The sequence below is a fragment of the Camarhynchus parvulus genome, chromosome 4, assembly GCF_901933205.1.
Source record: "Camarhynchus parvulus chromosome 4, STF_HiC, whole genome shotgun sequence".
In the NCBI taxonomy this organism is placed as follows: Eukaryota; Metazoa; Chordata; class Aves; order Passeriformes; family Thraupidae; genus Camarhynchus; species Camarhynchus parvulus.
The window spans coordinates 57,622,264-57,638,820 of record NC_044574.1 but is presented as its reverse complement, the minus strand read 5'-3'; the positions used below and the strand labels follow the sequence as shown (position 1 = coordinate 57,638,820).

Here is a 16,557-nt window from a genome sequence, read left to right as displayed (position 1 = left end):
TTTCAGCTGGCACATGAATTCAGGTTATTGCATGTAAGAGCTGTCCCAGTGGCTTCTTTACAATTCATTTTACTTCAGGAGTCCAAGGTGGTTCAACTGAATGAGAGGTGTTTGCTGAATGAGAGCCTTGTTTTATGTTTCTTGTGAGCCCATCTCGGTTAAACACTTTTGTAACAATCTCTGTGGCAGACTTAAGTATTTCAGCATGAGTAGTGCTGTCATAATTGAACAGAGAAACTGAGCTTAATACAAGTAGTTCAAGCAGTTAGACTGAAATGTAAGCATTTATCTTTTGAAAGACGATGGCTTTTTTGGGTTTTGTTAGCGTTAGCTGATGCTTCAACCAGATTTTGTGTTCTCATTGTGTAGTGAAATAACTGATGGCCAAAGCTGCTCTAGATTAAAATATGCTATCATATACACAAAGTTTATTTTACCTTTAAGTTGTTTTAATCTACTGCGGGATATTTTCTGAAGCCCTCAACAACTGTTTGCAATTTAGAATTAAATGTGCTTCCGGCTTCTAGTGGTGCTGCTGGGGCAGGTTACCTAACAGACCTGTCACTTTTCTTGTGCAGTTGTTTCTGTGGCATTATTTTCATTGGCAAATATACGAGCTGATAGAAAAGGAAATCATTAGGTGCTCTCAGTATTGCTGAGGCATGGAGCTGGAGCAGGTCAGTAACTGCATTTTGCAGATTGTGACATTTTAAATTACCTGTACACCACTGGAAGCAATCTGTGGACCTAATTAACATCTCACCTAATTAAAGTCAGGAATGTATGTAGAGAATGCTAGATAGTTCTGCTCTGCCTTTATTTGTTAAATACCACATTATTCAAATTTGAGTCTCTAATTTCAGTACTGAAAACTTCAGGTTTGTGTGCTCTTTTCTTAAGTGGGAGTAACTTTTTTTTTTCCTCCTTCAAGTAATCAATGCACTGCTGAATGAGTTCATTTTAATGCACTCAATCATGCCTCTAATGTTTGTAGCTTACGGGCGCAAGCATCAGTAATGCAGGAATGTTATATGGCTTTAGTTTGGGCCATTTCATAAAATATTCATGGAATCAAAAATGTGCATCAAAATAGCGGCTGGGAGAATTACATTTATGTGCCTGCTTTTATGGCAGCTTCACATTTAAACCCATTTGTGTTAATATCTAGTCAATCTTTCTACTTAAAAAAAAGGCAAAATAGTAGTCTTCATATATACCCCTTTTGGTTTGGTATCTATTTTGATATAAGAAATCTGTATTTTTTGATTGGGTTTTAAGAAGGAGAATTATAAATGAACTTTTAGATGATGTAAAAACATTTCTATATTGACAAAATTGCAATGAATTATTTTGCTTCAATGAATAGATTTAATTTTTTAATTTGAAGCAATTTAGTGAAAACTGTAGCACAAATCTGTCAAAATTTCTTATATTCATATATAATTATTTAAAACTGATTTCCTACTCCCAAAATTATATTGTGACAATGTTAGCCTCCCATGCTTAAGATTAAGCTGTTGCTGATGGGATTTCCTTTGTTATGCCCTGAGTTATATTAAACTATAAAAAATTATTAAAGTGTAAAATTTTGGTACTGGTAGTACATATGTTGTAAGAGTTATCATTCTGGTTTTTGATTCCTTTTTTAAGAAGAGAAGAGAGACATCAGAGATTCTTCAAGTCCATTTGGTATCCACTGAGATAAATTCTGCATGGCAGTATGAAAATAAATATGCAATTGCTATTAATGTTGCCAACTGAAAATAGCTTTACTGCTTTGTGTAACATTCTGCAAATAGATTTTTCAAACATGGATTTCCTAGAAACACTTTCTTGATTTTCTCTTTGAATTCCTAGACCTATAAAAATACATTTCTGCAAGCTGTTTCAAGTGGTTTTCTTACTCCATTGTTTTTTCTCCTCATTTTGCTTTTTTTGGTCTTTGTGTTTTTTCAGTTCATAATAAAAGTAATTTAAAACTCTGCCTTTTCACTGCCTAAGGAAGATAAAAATGCTCTTATTCTCAGCAATGTTCTGCAATTGGCTAATTGCTGTCTTTTAATGTTTTTTCAAGGTTTTCAGATGGTGTTCTATGAATGTCTGCAGCCAACACTTGCAGCAGTTCAGTGTTTACAAATTAGAATGCACTGGCCTGATCAGTTCCAGCTGAACTGACTCATGACAAGGAGTAAACTCACCAGCCTCCTGAAAATATTATTTTCCCACAACATTTGAGTGTCACAGAAGCATTATGGATTAAATAAATAAGCTGATGTGTCACTTGCCAGTGGCAACAAAGAATTTCAGTTTATTTTCATGGAAGAATAAATTCCAAAGTCTTAAATGTTTTACCTTCCATGAATTTGAGAAGTCTCCAAATAGCTTGTTTTATTTGAAAGAGTCTTCAGTAAGCAAATTCCCAGCCATGTAAGGCTTTCATGTCAGGAATTCCATCTCTTCCTTGTTTAGGAAACGAGCAGGTATTTTGGCTTTCTGTGCATCACTTTCTTTTTAATATTTCTATGAACAGATTGTTTTACATTTTATTGTGTAATCTTTCTTGGTAATTCAGTGAGGCCAAATGTAATATAGATCCATTTGAATATTACCAAAATATCATATTACTTTATCATTTTGAAGCTTGATGTAGATGGATTGTTTCCAAAGAGGTTTCACTGAGATCTGGCATAAGGAGTGTCGGGTCACAGCTCTTAGGGTTAGGTCAGCTCCTGAGAACTATGGGGGGTATGGAATGTATGAGTTCCGTTTCTAGTCTGATCGAAACTTTCTGAGGGGGATACTGCAAGAAGGGAGCTTGGGTAAGAATCACCACACCTGATAGTTCCAACAACCTGATCAATAGTCCTTAAGTTTGCGAGTCTTATTTACCTAAACAATGTGTCCTGTTAAGTGATCATGTCACAGTGTCAGGAGAAACTCAGATACTGTTCAGATTCATGGTGATATAACTCGTTTGTTTGCTGCTTCCCATTCTTACTGAAAGTTTTTGAGCAACACGTGAATCAAATTCTAGTAAAGAATCTATTACACATGTAGTTTATCCCAGTAACTCAAATGTATGATAATACCCTTTCAAAAGAACAATCTATTTATTAATGAACTTTGGGGAGAATTCCAAGGAAGAGTGTATGTGCTTATGAGAAACCAAGTGAACAAAATACTGGCTCTGCCTATTAATGTTACATTTTAAGTCAACTTTCAGTCATTTGTCACAAACCCAACACGAGCTTCTTCAATATCTTTAATCTGCCTTTATCAACATGAATAGCTGGAATTCTGTTAAATTCAGTTTTGACTGTGCTCTAAGAAGTTAGCTGAACTGGATAGACAAATTGGAAGCCTCTTGAGAATGGACAAGGGTTTTCAATTGGCTTTAGCAAATCTACATGTCTATTTTCTGTTACATCTGCTGTCAGCTTGTACTGGTTGTGATAATTTCCCTTTGCCTTTCTATTTGTGCAGTCTGATGTCAAGTGTCTGATATTTTGGAAAGAAGGTATAGAATTTTTCCTGTTTTCCCAGTGTTTTGGGCCATCTCTCCAATACCTGTCCCTAGGTAGAATGGAACAGAATAAAGCCTGCTGACTCCCCTTTCACCTGGCACTGCACTCTTCAGCACCTGTTGTATCCTCTGGGATTCTTACATGAATTTTAGGCTGTAGAGCCATAAAATTATTTGTCTATGACACTCATTTAATTCATTGTGTCTTTCTTGTGCTTGTCAGTTTTAGTTGAACTCATTTTAATCATCAGAGAAACTTAATATGAAAATAAATTTAATTCTAATAAAGATGAGTTATGTTTTATATTGCAAAGTTGAAAGCATGGTTATAAAGGGGTAACATGCAAAAGACAAATCTAAATTGAGTTAATAAGAGAAATCTGTCATAGCTGTTCTGCTGCCTCTAGGTTGGCTGGAGGCCTGGGGAGATAACCTCATTTTCTCAAGGAATGCTTAAAGAAGATACATTTCCAAGCTTTTCTCCTTTTCTTTTCTATGGCTGGGAAACAACTTTTCTGCTTCCTGGTTCTTTTTGCAGTTTGAATTCAGCACTGTAAAAAAAAGACTGCCAAACAGCAATAGTTCCTTGTGAATCACATCTCAGAAGAGGTGCAAACTACAAACATATAAATGAACCTATTTTATGGGGTTTTTTTCAGCTGTTAATAGAAATACAGTTAATATATTGATGATCTATGGGACAAGATTCCTCCATCACATACACACTTATGAAGGCAAGGTCACATTCACTGTTCTCCCTGCTACAGAAGAGTCTTTGCTAAACAAGATATTGTGACTAGAATGCTTTCTTTAAAATTATTTTTACTGTAAATAGTCTTATCTTACCTGCTTCCCATCAATACCCATTATGTATGAGAAGAAGCTTTTCTGTTCTTTCCAAGAGCTTTGAATTTTCATCGTCCAGCAGGTATGGAAATCTCCTAGATTGATTTTTATGCACAGAGGTAAATCCAGCTGAAGGTAGAGGAAAAACTACTTGAATGTGAAAATGAATTGAATTCTATCTTCAAACTTTCCTTTGCCTTAAAAGTGTTTGAGTAACTTATATTTGAAGACCTTGGAGTATATTACTTCAGGCTCAATAATTAATCTATCAATGCTTAATGCTCTTGCATTATTATCTAGTAAATCTACTAGATAAACTTACCAGAGTTGGCCTTGCAATAAGTGCTGAATAAATTACTTTGCATGATAGTTCCTTTTTTCATTGACTAATTTGTTTGAATGCAGATTTTTAGTTTTTCTCCACAGTTCTGATACCTTTATCCCTCACACTTCAAATCTTTCACCACAGGTGTTCATTATGGAAAAAGAAACTTGAGGAATGGTTTCAGTTGTGATTATTTATGCATAGATGCAATTTTAATGTATGAGAACCACAAAGACTTTATGAATCTAGAATAAATTTATTTTCTAGAAGATCCTGACTTTGCATCCATGGAATCACACCCCTTCAACATTGGGAATTTACAAAGGAAAACTAATTGAAAATATGATAAATTTAAATTGGACCGTTACTGTGAAATTTGATTGTATTTTCCAGTGATCTGTGGGTTAGGTATTGAAGAGTCTTGAAAAATCTGTGGAATGTTTGCCTGAAACTTACTTATAATGATAAAATTATTATAGACTACAAACTTTAACAATTTCTGATGATTGCACTGATTTTAATTGTGAATGACGTTTTTCAGGTCATATCACGAAAGCTGCTGAGCATTTTGAAACATTTTATGAGCTAACAGAGGGCACATCCTGGAAGGATGAGACAGGCTGCACTTACACTTCACTGGCATGTCAGCATCTCTGGAGAATTTATACATTGCTAGCAGACAAAATGCTGGAAAATAAACAACACCATGAGGCCATCAAAATGCTAATAAAAGCTTTAAAGATGGCAAAAGAAGGTAGGTGGAAAACAATGCCTTCCTATTCCTTCATTCAATGTGCAGGCCATGATTTTCTCAAGAGTAAAGTAGAAATTGTCAGGGATTTGAATGGGTGATTATTTCCTATGAAACTCAAAGACAGATGCTGTCAATACTCTTGCAGATCTCACTGAAGCAGAAATGCCTTCTTGCTGACTACAAAGAAACTTTTAGGTTCCTCAAAGCTTTATCTCCAAAAAAAACATGACAACCTTGTGGGAACAATAATATAAAACTGTGAACCCACAAGCAGAAAGTGAAGTCACTGGTGGAAGCAGAGGTCACTGATTTTGAGTGGCTAGTCACTGTTGATTGGGCAGTTTTTGACTGATATTATTTGCCTTTTCACTCTACTTTAAAGTAACTTTCAAGTTACTTTATACTTGAAAAAAACAGGTTTTTATCATAAGCAAACAAAATTTTCTACCTTAATATACATAAATACTTTTAAACCGAAAGTAAAATATTACAGAATCGCAGAACAACAGAGGTAGGAAGAGAAACCTCTGGAAATCATATGATTGTCCTGAGCAGGCTGCTCAGGACTACATCCAGTCTGGTTTTAGTATTTCCACAGGTAGAGCCTCCATAACCACTCTGGAAAGATTTACCCCTGCTCAAACACCCTCACAATGAAGAAGGTTTTTGTTTAAATACATATTAATTCAATATGTATCAACAGATCCATTAGGTTTTTTTAATTTAATCATGTATGCCAAATATTTAATCTGTAGCCCAGTCTTTGACTAGTAGTTGGAATAGATAAACTGTCAAAAATGGCAAAAAATTAAAATACTTTCCAAATTTAAAAATAAATTCTGCAACAAATAACATTGTGACTTTATAGGTCATAATACAAGCTTGTAGTATTTTCTACAGCTATTGTCTGTAACACATGCTTGAATTACAGCTACAGTTATACTCTTAATATTAGGTATAGTAACTAGAAAGACTGCTATGAAATTACATATGAATGTCTTCTTAATGCTAGTGAAAACTGCTGGATATTACATGATTGTCAAAATGCATCTTACATCTTTCCAAAATTTATTTTGACCAGGCAGGTGTTCTGGTTCCCTTTTTTCAAATTTCAGATCAATCACTTCCACAGCTTCCTGAGGCATGTAGCACTATGCACAATATATGAGCTATTCTCTTTAAGTTTTAGGAACTTCTTTCTGAGGAGTTCTCCAGTCCTCATTCCAGAGCCATACTGGCTACTGGATGTTATCTGTAATCCACTCTGTCCTTCCGGACCATCATCTGTGTTTATGCATTTTAGGAATTAGGATTAGATACTACCTGCTTCAGACTGTCAAATCCTCTTAAGCGAGGAAGAAAGTTCTTTATGTCCCTAACAACTTTTAACTTACTATTCTTCTGTGAAACTGTATTTCTGTATCCTTTTGCCTTATTATGCCTTTTAAGGAATATTGAATATTGGAAAAGACCATCAGGTTTTGAGTTACAGGCTTTTAATAATTGTAAGGAACATATTAAGTGCTATAGCTAGAACACTACTATGGCTTCAGCAATTATTATCATTCAGAGAGTTTCAGAACTAGGTGTAGGCTTCTGTGTGTTTGGACAGGAAAAGTCTACAACTGTAAGCAGACAATCTCCCTTTTCATTGTAACTGTATTTATTTATGCATTTTAAAAAATACCTTGATATGCATTTATTCTTCAGGTTGATTTTTCACTATTTATTGTGTTGGAGCAGATGGATATTGAGAACAGAAAAATTTGATTTTTGGCTATTTTTAATATAATTTCGTCTACGGGGTTTTTTTATGGCTACTCATGTTCTGAAGGGAAATTTTTGAATATAGTATGATACTTTAAGAACTATGTAATTAGTTTATATTTATTTTGGTATCAAATGGATTATTTTCTCTTGAATGAGCATGCAAAAGAACCAGCAAACAGTGTTTGTTAGACTGGTGTCAGTGAAATAAAACCTAGCATGGAAAGGTGAGATGCACCTTAGCAACAGCCTGTCCAGAATTTTCTATAAGTACTGCTTGCAAGTATAAGTTTTCCATTTTTTTTAGCTATTTTACCCTACAGTAGCTAGTAAAACAGACAGGAGAATAAGATGAAAGTAGTCAACTGGTGGTTCTCTCTTAGTGTTTCACCAAGATTCACATTAGCAAAATGTGTGGGTCGAGGTATATTTTGTGTTTATATATTACCTATTAATAATAAACCTAATAAACCTATAGGTTTATTACCTGTTTGTACCTACTTTTATTTTATATTGAGTATGTATAGAGAGACAAGTATAATTTTCTAATGTGAAGACACTAGGACTATGATTAAATAATTAATGACGGAGAACCTTATACATGTTGATTTGATTGTACTTTATTATTGGAAGATTTTTTTCTCTGACTTTGCTGAACTTCCTTGGTGAACTCCATAGCCTTTATTTTTAATTACTACTGTATGTTTTCAGAAAGAGATACATGGGGAGGGTAAGGAAAGGGAAAAATTTATTACAGTGTTTTAACATTTGTATCTTGCTTAAGAACCTGCAAGAGCTGTCCGTACCAATGTCATTTTGTTCAGATCATGCTGGTAACTCTACCTTTTACCCTTCCTTTAGGAGGTGATATAAAGATGCACGGAGAAGCAGCCTATTGCTTAAGTCTGGCATACCATTTTTCTGGAGAAAATGAGACAGCTTTAGCAGTAAGTTTATTCTTTGATTTAGCTTTCTCAATATCTTCCTCTGCCTCCTTAGTTTGTTTGGTATTTGCAGAATGGGAAGAAATTTGGAGAGACTTGGCTCATGGACCTTTCATAACTTTGTCTAGTTCTGTAGGCAGGGATCCATGTGGCTCAAGCATTTGTGTTTCCAGTAAATTCCAGAACTGATTGAGTCTGGATTTTCATGCTTGGATCTGTAGAAATAATATAAATTGACTGTTCAGGTTATATGTGACTAGCCTTCCTTTTCTTGTATATATGCGAATATCAAACAGTGTCTATTTACTAGGTTTTTTAAAACACCAGTATTGCAAATTAGTTTGGTACAGTCTCTTTGTGGGAAACAATGAAAAATATATCAGTTCACACACTTAGATTGCTAGAACATCAGTAATTTAGAAGAAATATGAATTGCTTTTGAAAAGCTGTAATGCTGATGCAATTTCTGCTGTGGATACTTGAGTTAAAGCTCCTCTTCTGATGTTTCCCTTGAGCCTTAATAATTCCATGACAATGAGAGGTCTGCATGTGGAAGTCTGTTCTAGAAGGAGGGTTTCCTTGCTTCCTCATAGGTCAGTGTGAGAGGAAAGATAAGCAGCAACTTAATTTTTTTTACTAGTCATCAGTCACAGTCCTCCATGATCCTCTTAGAAATGTTCGGTGGAAAATAAATTTTGATATTTTGTTCATGATTATTGCAATTAATCAGGTGGATAATTCCTCTTTCTGTTTGTTCTTGTAACTGCAGAATGACTCAGTATTCTATTAATGAACTTGTTTTATAGAGGTCATTCATTGTGGGTATGTGTTCTGATGGTTTTTGTTTTGCTTGTTTTTCTCAGAAGCAGACCAATAGAAGTCCCAGAATGAATTCAGCATGTGTATCAATATTACTTGCTTGGCTCTTGTAATGTAGGATGTGTTCTAGATTTCTGTCTGATTTCATTTTTGTTACAATTTTTTTAGAAGCTATTGACCACCTTTATACATTATTCTTCAATGCTGAAAGTCCTATCTTCTGTATAAATCAATTGAATGATGGAAAGGGGGAGCCTGTTCTCAGTGAATTGCAGTTAAACCTGTAGCTGAATGTAAAAATATTTCAAAACTAAAAAGCTCCAAATAATTTTATAAAATTGTATCTAATAGTTGTAACAGCAACGAGAATATGATATTTGATCTTTTACAAGAAGGCAGTGTGATAGATTAGACAAGAGTTTTTTGTACTTCAGTTTAACTGCAATTTTTTTTTGCCTGACGAGTATGCTGGCATTCTTACATCAGCAACTTTTCTCAGACTCTCAGAAACTTAATTTAACTTTTCATTTCATCTAATATACTGTGTGAATTCTGAAGAGCAGCGAGATAAACAAATGTGCTAAATGAAGAAGCCTGCATCTTATTCTCTCCAGAATATACAAAGGATTAAACTACCCTTGAAAATGTCAAAAATATTAGTTGTCCTAGTATTGTTTCCTCAGAATAAATTTTGACTACATTTTGTAGCTATTCCCTTCCCTTCGTTGCTCCTCTGTGTCTCTTGTCAAAAAGTTACAGCAATCATTCAGAAGGTGCATTTCTTTTTGTTTCATGCAGATTTTTTTTTTACGGAAGCTTCTGAAACCCTGAATTTTTAATGTACTCATTTTAAATATGTAACCAATAGGTAGTACCTAATGTTTTCAGTCCTAAAAACACACCTGTCGGTTGAGGAAAGCAATGTGCAAGGGCAAGAAGGTCTCTGTATACAAAAACAAGTTACACATTATGTTAAAAGTATAAAATGTTATTATAACAGTAATGGAAATACCAATACTTTTCAGTGGTAATAAAACAGTGGCATTTTCTAATATAATGGCATTGCCAATAATATTACATGAAAAACTTTTATAGTACTTTTGTTCAAAAAATACACAGTGTTCTCTGGGATGAAGAAAAAGGGGTACAGTTTTAGCTCCTTTTGTCCTTTGCAGTGATCAATATAGACAGCAGTAAAACATCCATGGTTGATAGTACCGTGGAGCAGAAGTTATCTTCACTCTCCAGTTGGAAATCATTGCCTAAAATTTCCCCTTCTGTTCTCAGTTTAATGGTCTCTGTATCCAAGGGGAGCTCAGATGCTTACAGAGATGAAATCATTGCCTCCTGTTCCCAGGGGCCCACTGGTTATCATTACACATAACATGCAGACAATACTGCTAGGAGCCAGTTTGCCTCATGGTAATATGTAGTTCATCACCAGCTTCTGTAGCATGCTAAAGAGGTCTTGCCACACAGCTTGGGACTATTCGGATGTAGACTCAGGGGTCTCAGCAGTTATTTCCCTGCTTTGCATCAGTTTTCATCTTCTTTATCCCTTTGTGCCGTGGTCCACCTCAGGCAGTCTCCTTCTAGGGGAATCTGAAAGGAGCAGCTGTTACAGGCACCATTTCCTCCAATTGTTGCCACTTGGTTCCTTTTGCTCTTTAGCCTCCCTCCCCCAACATGCACACTCAGGATCATGCATATGAACTTGTTTCTCTCTCATTCATGTCTTCTAGCAGGGCAGAGAAGCATATGTTCAAAATAGTCATTATCTGATGCAGTAATTAAAGACTGAAATGATTAAGCTGCAGCCTATTCTATAAAAAAATGCAGTCACTTTGTATCAAATGGATTGGTTTTGTTAGAGAAGGTTTTTTATTTGCTAGGGACTTGGTGTTTAACATGATTTGATTTGGTGTATAATTTTTATAAATAAGTTTAATTTGATTTGATAGATATGATTGATTTCAGTGGAGCTACTTAGATGTAAAAATATAAGTGTGTGCAAGTTTAAAAGCCTGAGAACTAATTACATTCAATAACAGTGGGGTATGTTCATAATATTTTTCATATCATCTGGTTTTTGATTTTATAATCAAGCCTAATGGTTTTACAACAAAATATTAATAGGTCACGTTAGATAGATTTCTTCTTAAACATTACAGATTTTGTCATGGAGAGTTCTCCATCTGGGCTAATTTTAAAGTAAAAGTTACTGTTTACTTGTTTTTTCCTCAGACTCATTATATTAAGTGAAATATTTCTGTGCCATTAGAAATCTTGCATTAAGTATTATAATCTAATGCTTGATTTGCAATTTTTTTTTTTCTTAGGCTGGGCTTTCAAGAATTCTTCAAAGTGTATAATGGATTTTTTTTCTCTGACAATTAGAGTTGCATCCCAAATCATTAGGAAAAATCCAGTCATTGTTCCTCATCGAAGTGTTAGGGGTTTTTCTAAGTGTTCCTTTATTTTGAATATTGAATCCTGTGCTTCAAATATGGTTAAATAATAGAGGCAATGTTCATGAGTACTGAGACTCATGCCAAGCTAAATGTGGTAATTTATGACATAATGCTGTCTGCATGAATTGTCAGAATTATGATACACAAGCCACAGGCATAAAATTATCAAGAAAATTTATGAACTTGCAAAGACATCTTCGCATTCAAAATGACCCTGTTACAGCAATCAGAGGTGATTAATGGCCATAAACTTAATTTCTGAAAAAGTCTGTGTCAAAACAACTGGGAATTTTGTCTCCCCTCATGCAGCTGGGGAGAATATGAGTGGGGTGCAGATATTCTGTATTTGGTACGTACAGTCTGTTTTATCTGATTATATCTCATTATATGGATTATGCCCATGTGGATGGATGGATGGATGAATGGATGGATAGAGTTGGTAAATCAAGGAGGATTTTAGCAAGTAAAAGAACTCCAAAAGTTGGAGTGAATGTTATTCTCTTTTCTCTCAAATATTGAATAAGTTTGTTAAGAAGATTGAGCATGTGCAGATAGAGGGCTGAACTTCAAGTCAGTGGTGTCTGATTAGACCACTAAGTTTGGGTTTAAGCTTTTATTATTGTTACCCCCCCAAAAAACCCCTCTAAAATGGGGACTCACAATACACATCCAAAGATACTCTTCAATGGAAATTATTTCAAACTTCCTTCTTTTAAATAAGACATACTGTCCTTTATTCATGTCTAAGTGATCTTTAGCCATTAGTAATGAAGTGTAACATTTTCAGCTTAGCAAATGGCATCACATGCTTGGAAAAACATGTTAGCATACCAGTTTAAGAAGTCTCATCATTCCTAGAGGCTCCACTTTCATTGAAGTGACTTTTAAACTGTTTTTAAAACTCTATTAATATAGGAATTTAGTGGTTTTCATATCTGAGGAGTAAAACTCCAAAACTTTGAGCCTTCTTAGAAGAGAGGCACTTCTGATTGATCTTGACACTGGCAATAGATTATGTACAGAGAAGTGAGTGGCCTAGTTTTGAAACTGGTTAAATTTCATGTTCCTGAAGGGTACCACTGCTGCTAGACACTGGTGAAGATAATGCAAACAAATTTATGTGAGAGGATTAATATTGGGAGTGAACTTTGTCCTGACAAAATAGACTGACTCAAATGCTGAGAGAAATAAGAAATTAAAAATTATTTGTGTTGACAACACTAAAGAAGACCTAGAACTTCAGGAAAGAGATCAATGTCTGATCATTCAGCTAATTTTTTGTTGTTAATTTAGCACTTAATTCTTAAAGTGAAGGACAGTTCTAACTTTTAATTTGGACATGAAAGTTAACAGTCTCTTAGTGAAGGAAGGAGTTCTTTTGTGGGTTTAAGGTAAATAAGATTTTTCCTATCTTAACCAGTTCCTTGAAAACCTGTGGGGAAAAGGGTTCTAATTATGAGAAACAGCAATGCTACTTTCCTTCAATACTTTTCTGTACATGACACAGTTTTGCACCTTGGTGTTATGGTGTCCACTATGCTTGCCTTGAAACATTGTGTCATTTTCCTTTTCAGTCTATGGTTCAGATTGAATTTTCCTTGGTTAATGGCAGCATAGGAACTCCCTTCAGTTATGTGGATTTTTGTGAAGATAAATTTGCCACAAGAATATCCTCTATAAGAAAACACTCTTAAATGCAGTCCTGCTGCAGAATTACAGTAGTCTAGTTAATACAAAAATTACAGAGCAGAAGAAACAAAAAATATTAAATACATTAAAAAAATCTATTACCTGATGATAAGAAAAATCACAATTCCATGTTTTCCCACAGCAACAATGAATGCTCTAGCAACATGTTGATATTGACCCTACTTTTCAGGAGTCTCATGTCGCATAAGAACGGCTACCAAAACACCATGAATGGCTGGATTTCCATCTCATCCATTACAATTTTCAGTTTATTCATTTATACACCCCAAAAGAGTAGGACTACTGCAGTGAGTTGAAAGTTTGAGTGCTCAATCCATTAGATAAACCTATAGCACCTTTTCAGAATGTTAGAATTATCTAACCACTGGTGTTCTCAAGAATATTAATACAAGTTGGTGACAAAAAGTTTGAAACCTCAATTTTAAATAGGGCTGTGCCTAATGACACTGTTTTGTTTGTTTCTACTTCTGAAACGTATGAAAGTTTCTTCATTTATACATATTTATAAGGTTATGTAGCCTTACTTAAAATACATATATTAAACATCCTGCATTTATAAGTTCTGCTATTTAACATACCAAATGTGGTTTCCCAAACTTCAAAATCTATTTTTTGTAATATTTTGACTCTACTTAAAAATGGTAAATTGTAATATTTTATCATTATTTATTATTTATTATTGCCTTACACACACATGCAGGCACTTAGACACACTTTCTGTATGAGCATGGAAAAGAACTGGAGGGGAGTGCAGTGCAGCACTAGTTAAAGTATATTTACATCATAATAGAGATTCTATGATCAAGAGAATTACTTGCATAAGTCTGAATTATTTCTGAGAAATTGTTCCTAACTGTTATGTTTGAACTCAGAAGAAGCAAACTACCCTTACTGGGGGTTTGCTCAACTCTAATATCTTGAAAAATTGAGAACAAAGCCATAAAAATTCATTGAGCTGCTCTGCTAGGGAATAAGAATATCTTTACATCTGGTTTTCACAAGGCATGGTGGGCAGAGCACTTGGCAGTCCTGGAGCCTCAGCTCAGGTCTCACCTTTTTGGTGTTGCTGCTGGGATGGAGCAGCCTCTGCATCTCTCCCCTGGTGTGCCCAGTGCAGGTGGCTCTTCCCTGTGCTTTCCCAGGCAGGTTGGAATCCAGACTGGGGACACATCTAGACAGGGTCTGCTTCTGGAAAAGCAGGTTACAGTTAGCTTGTCCTGACTGAGATTTCTGAAACCCCAGTAACTGTCTTTTGTCCATTACAGGGTGTGATTTGGGCATTTTCTCTGGAATCTATTGAAACTTTTTAGAGTAGCTAATAAAATATGCTCCTTTTTCTCTTGTTCTCCCTTTTTCTTTTTTTTTTTTTTTTAAGCACCTGCCAATGTCAAGTTTCCCCTCATTTCATTCCCACATTGGATTTCTAGCTTAGGTGTGCTATACCTCAGAACCTAAATGCTGTACATAGTTGAGGGAAAGGTGTAGGTATAGCATGTCTAAGTCCATAGTTTGTTGTCTGATAACAATAACATACAAGATCTTAGGAACTGCCAGCCCATTAGTGCCCTTCCATTAGTGAAACTGCACATTCTATACCCAGGGCTGTGGCAAATGGCTGAGGAACTCCGAGAGAAATTTTCTAATTTTGTTAGATAATCTATTTACAGAAGTCAGATTCTTAACGTGTTGTGAAAAAGGAAACATTTGTACTCACACTGTACAAATTCAGGAATTTCAGTACATAAATGTAAATGTATTCGTAATCTGGGAGGTTTTGTTTTCCATTGTATCGTTAATTCTAATGAACAGATTATAAAAAAGAATCTGTAAAGTAAGGCTTTTAAAATTAGATTGGTTACTCAAATTGGTACAGTTCAAGCTACGCAATTCACTTATTAAATATGTGTTTAAATTTCAATTCAGTTATTCTCAATGACTTTGGGGGGACAAGTCATATGTTCAAGTATTCACAAATGCTTGACAACTTTGCTTGATCAGAATCATTCATGGCTAAATTGGAGAGTAGGTCTTGACTCAGGCATTAGATCTTGAGGAATTTAAAATTTATCATTTGATAGATAAATAACCTGAGAAGTTAAAACACTGGGGCATGTCTGTGTAAAACTGGGAGCTTGGTGCCTCCTTGCTAGAAGCAATTTGTTTTGCTGTTTTGCTTTCAGCTTATGTATTATTTCAGAGCTGATTGAAAGAATTGGTAGCAAAGTGTGAAATAAATTGTACTTCTAAAGAAATCGATTTCACATTCCTTGGTGCTTTAAATGATTTTAGTAATATTAATATTTAAAATATTTCTGTCTGAAATCTTTTTATGACTGCATATACAGTAAAGGTCCCCATCTCATTCAGCTGTTTTTCATACTAGAATATTACACAGTAAACATTGTAGAAATACTATATTTTAGCACTGAAATGGATGCAAAAGATCTCAAGTGTCTATTTGCATCTAAATGACTCAAGTTTTATTCAGTCAATAAGAACAGTCTATTAATTCTTTTACTGCATTAGAAGGGTTAAAACGTGAAGAGTATAAGGTTTTCAGCTGAATGAGCTCCCTTCTTGAACTTCTGTATTGGTTTACAGAAAAGTACCCACTACATTATCTAATTTAAATTGGTTTTACACTTTACTAGTTTATCTCTGCAGTTTTTACAATTGTTATGCAAATTTAACTGTTTGTTTGCTTGCTTGCTTGCTTGCTTACTTTTAGCTAGGAAAACTCTGTGTAGTTTAAAATATCTGTTCAAGGTATAAGTAAGTATGAAGCAGAATATTTATAGGTGCTTTGTCTAAGAAGTAATGGGCATTTAAGCACGCAGGTATATATATTATGCTGCTATTAGCTTAGCAGGCTACAGTGATCTGACAGCCAGGTACATTCATGTAGACACAACAATCCGATAAAAGCAGTCCAGACATCTGGATCACAGTCCTGCAAACAAAAACATTTCTTAACAATTCACATTATTGCACTTACCCCAATTTCCAGTCCTGTCCACCCTTTTCTCCTTGTTTCTTCCCCCGGCTCTGCCTTTGTCTTTTATGTGCTTGCAGAATCTCACTTTTCCTTTACAAGTCACCTCCATCTGCTGATGTGTCGGAGTGGCCCTGGTGCCACACATCACATAGAGGAATTCTCAAGATGAAGGGCTGTATTCACATCACTACTTCTGTCTCAGCCCTGTTTCATGCTTGTCACTGCTCAGCACTCAGCGCCACACTGCCTTGTTTTGTCAATAACCATTTATTTGTTGCTGGAATAGTAGCAACCATTACATTTGACCTCCCTGTTTCATCAATTATGAATAGATTATTGGATGTGAACATCTGCAAAAGCTTGCTGTTGAACTTACCTCCTGGCTGGGATTAGATAAAGTATT

At 35.0% G+C, this 16,557-nt stretch overlaps 1 protein-coding gene across 1 annotated transcript in view; it reads left to right on the top strand.

Moving 5' to 3' along the window:
* Nucleotides 1-16,557, top strand: part of TTC29 (tetratricopeptide repeat domain 29) — a 114,452-nt gene that overhangs the window by 39,043 nt on the left and 58,852 nt on the right. Inside the window, exons 6-7 of the mRNA XM_030948399.1 lie at nucleotides 5,236-5,448; nucleotides 8,077-8,162. Coding sequence (XP_030804259.1) covers nucleotides 5,236-5,448; nucleotides 8,077-8,162 — 299 coding nt within the window. The remainder of the gene's footprint in view (nucleotides 1-5,235; nucleotides 5,449-8,076; nucleotides 8,163-16,557) is intronic.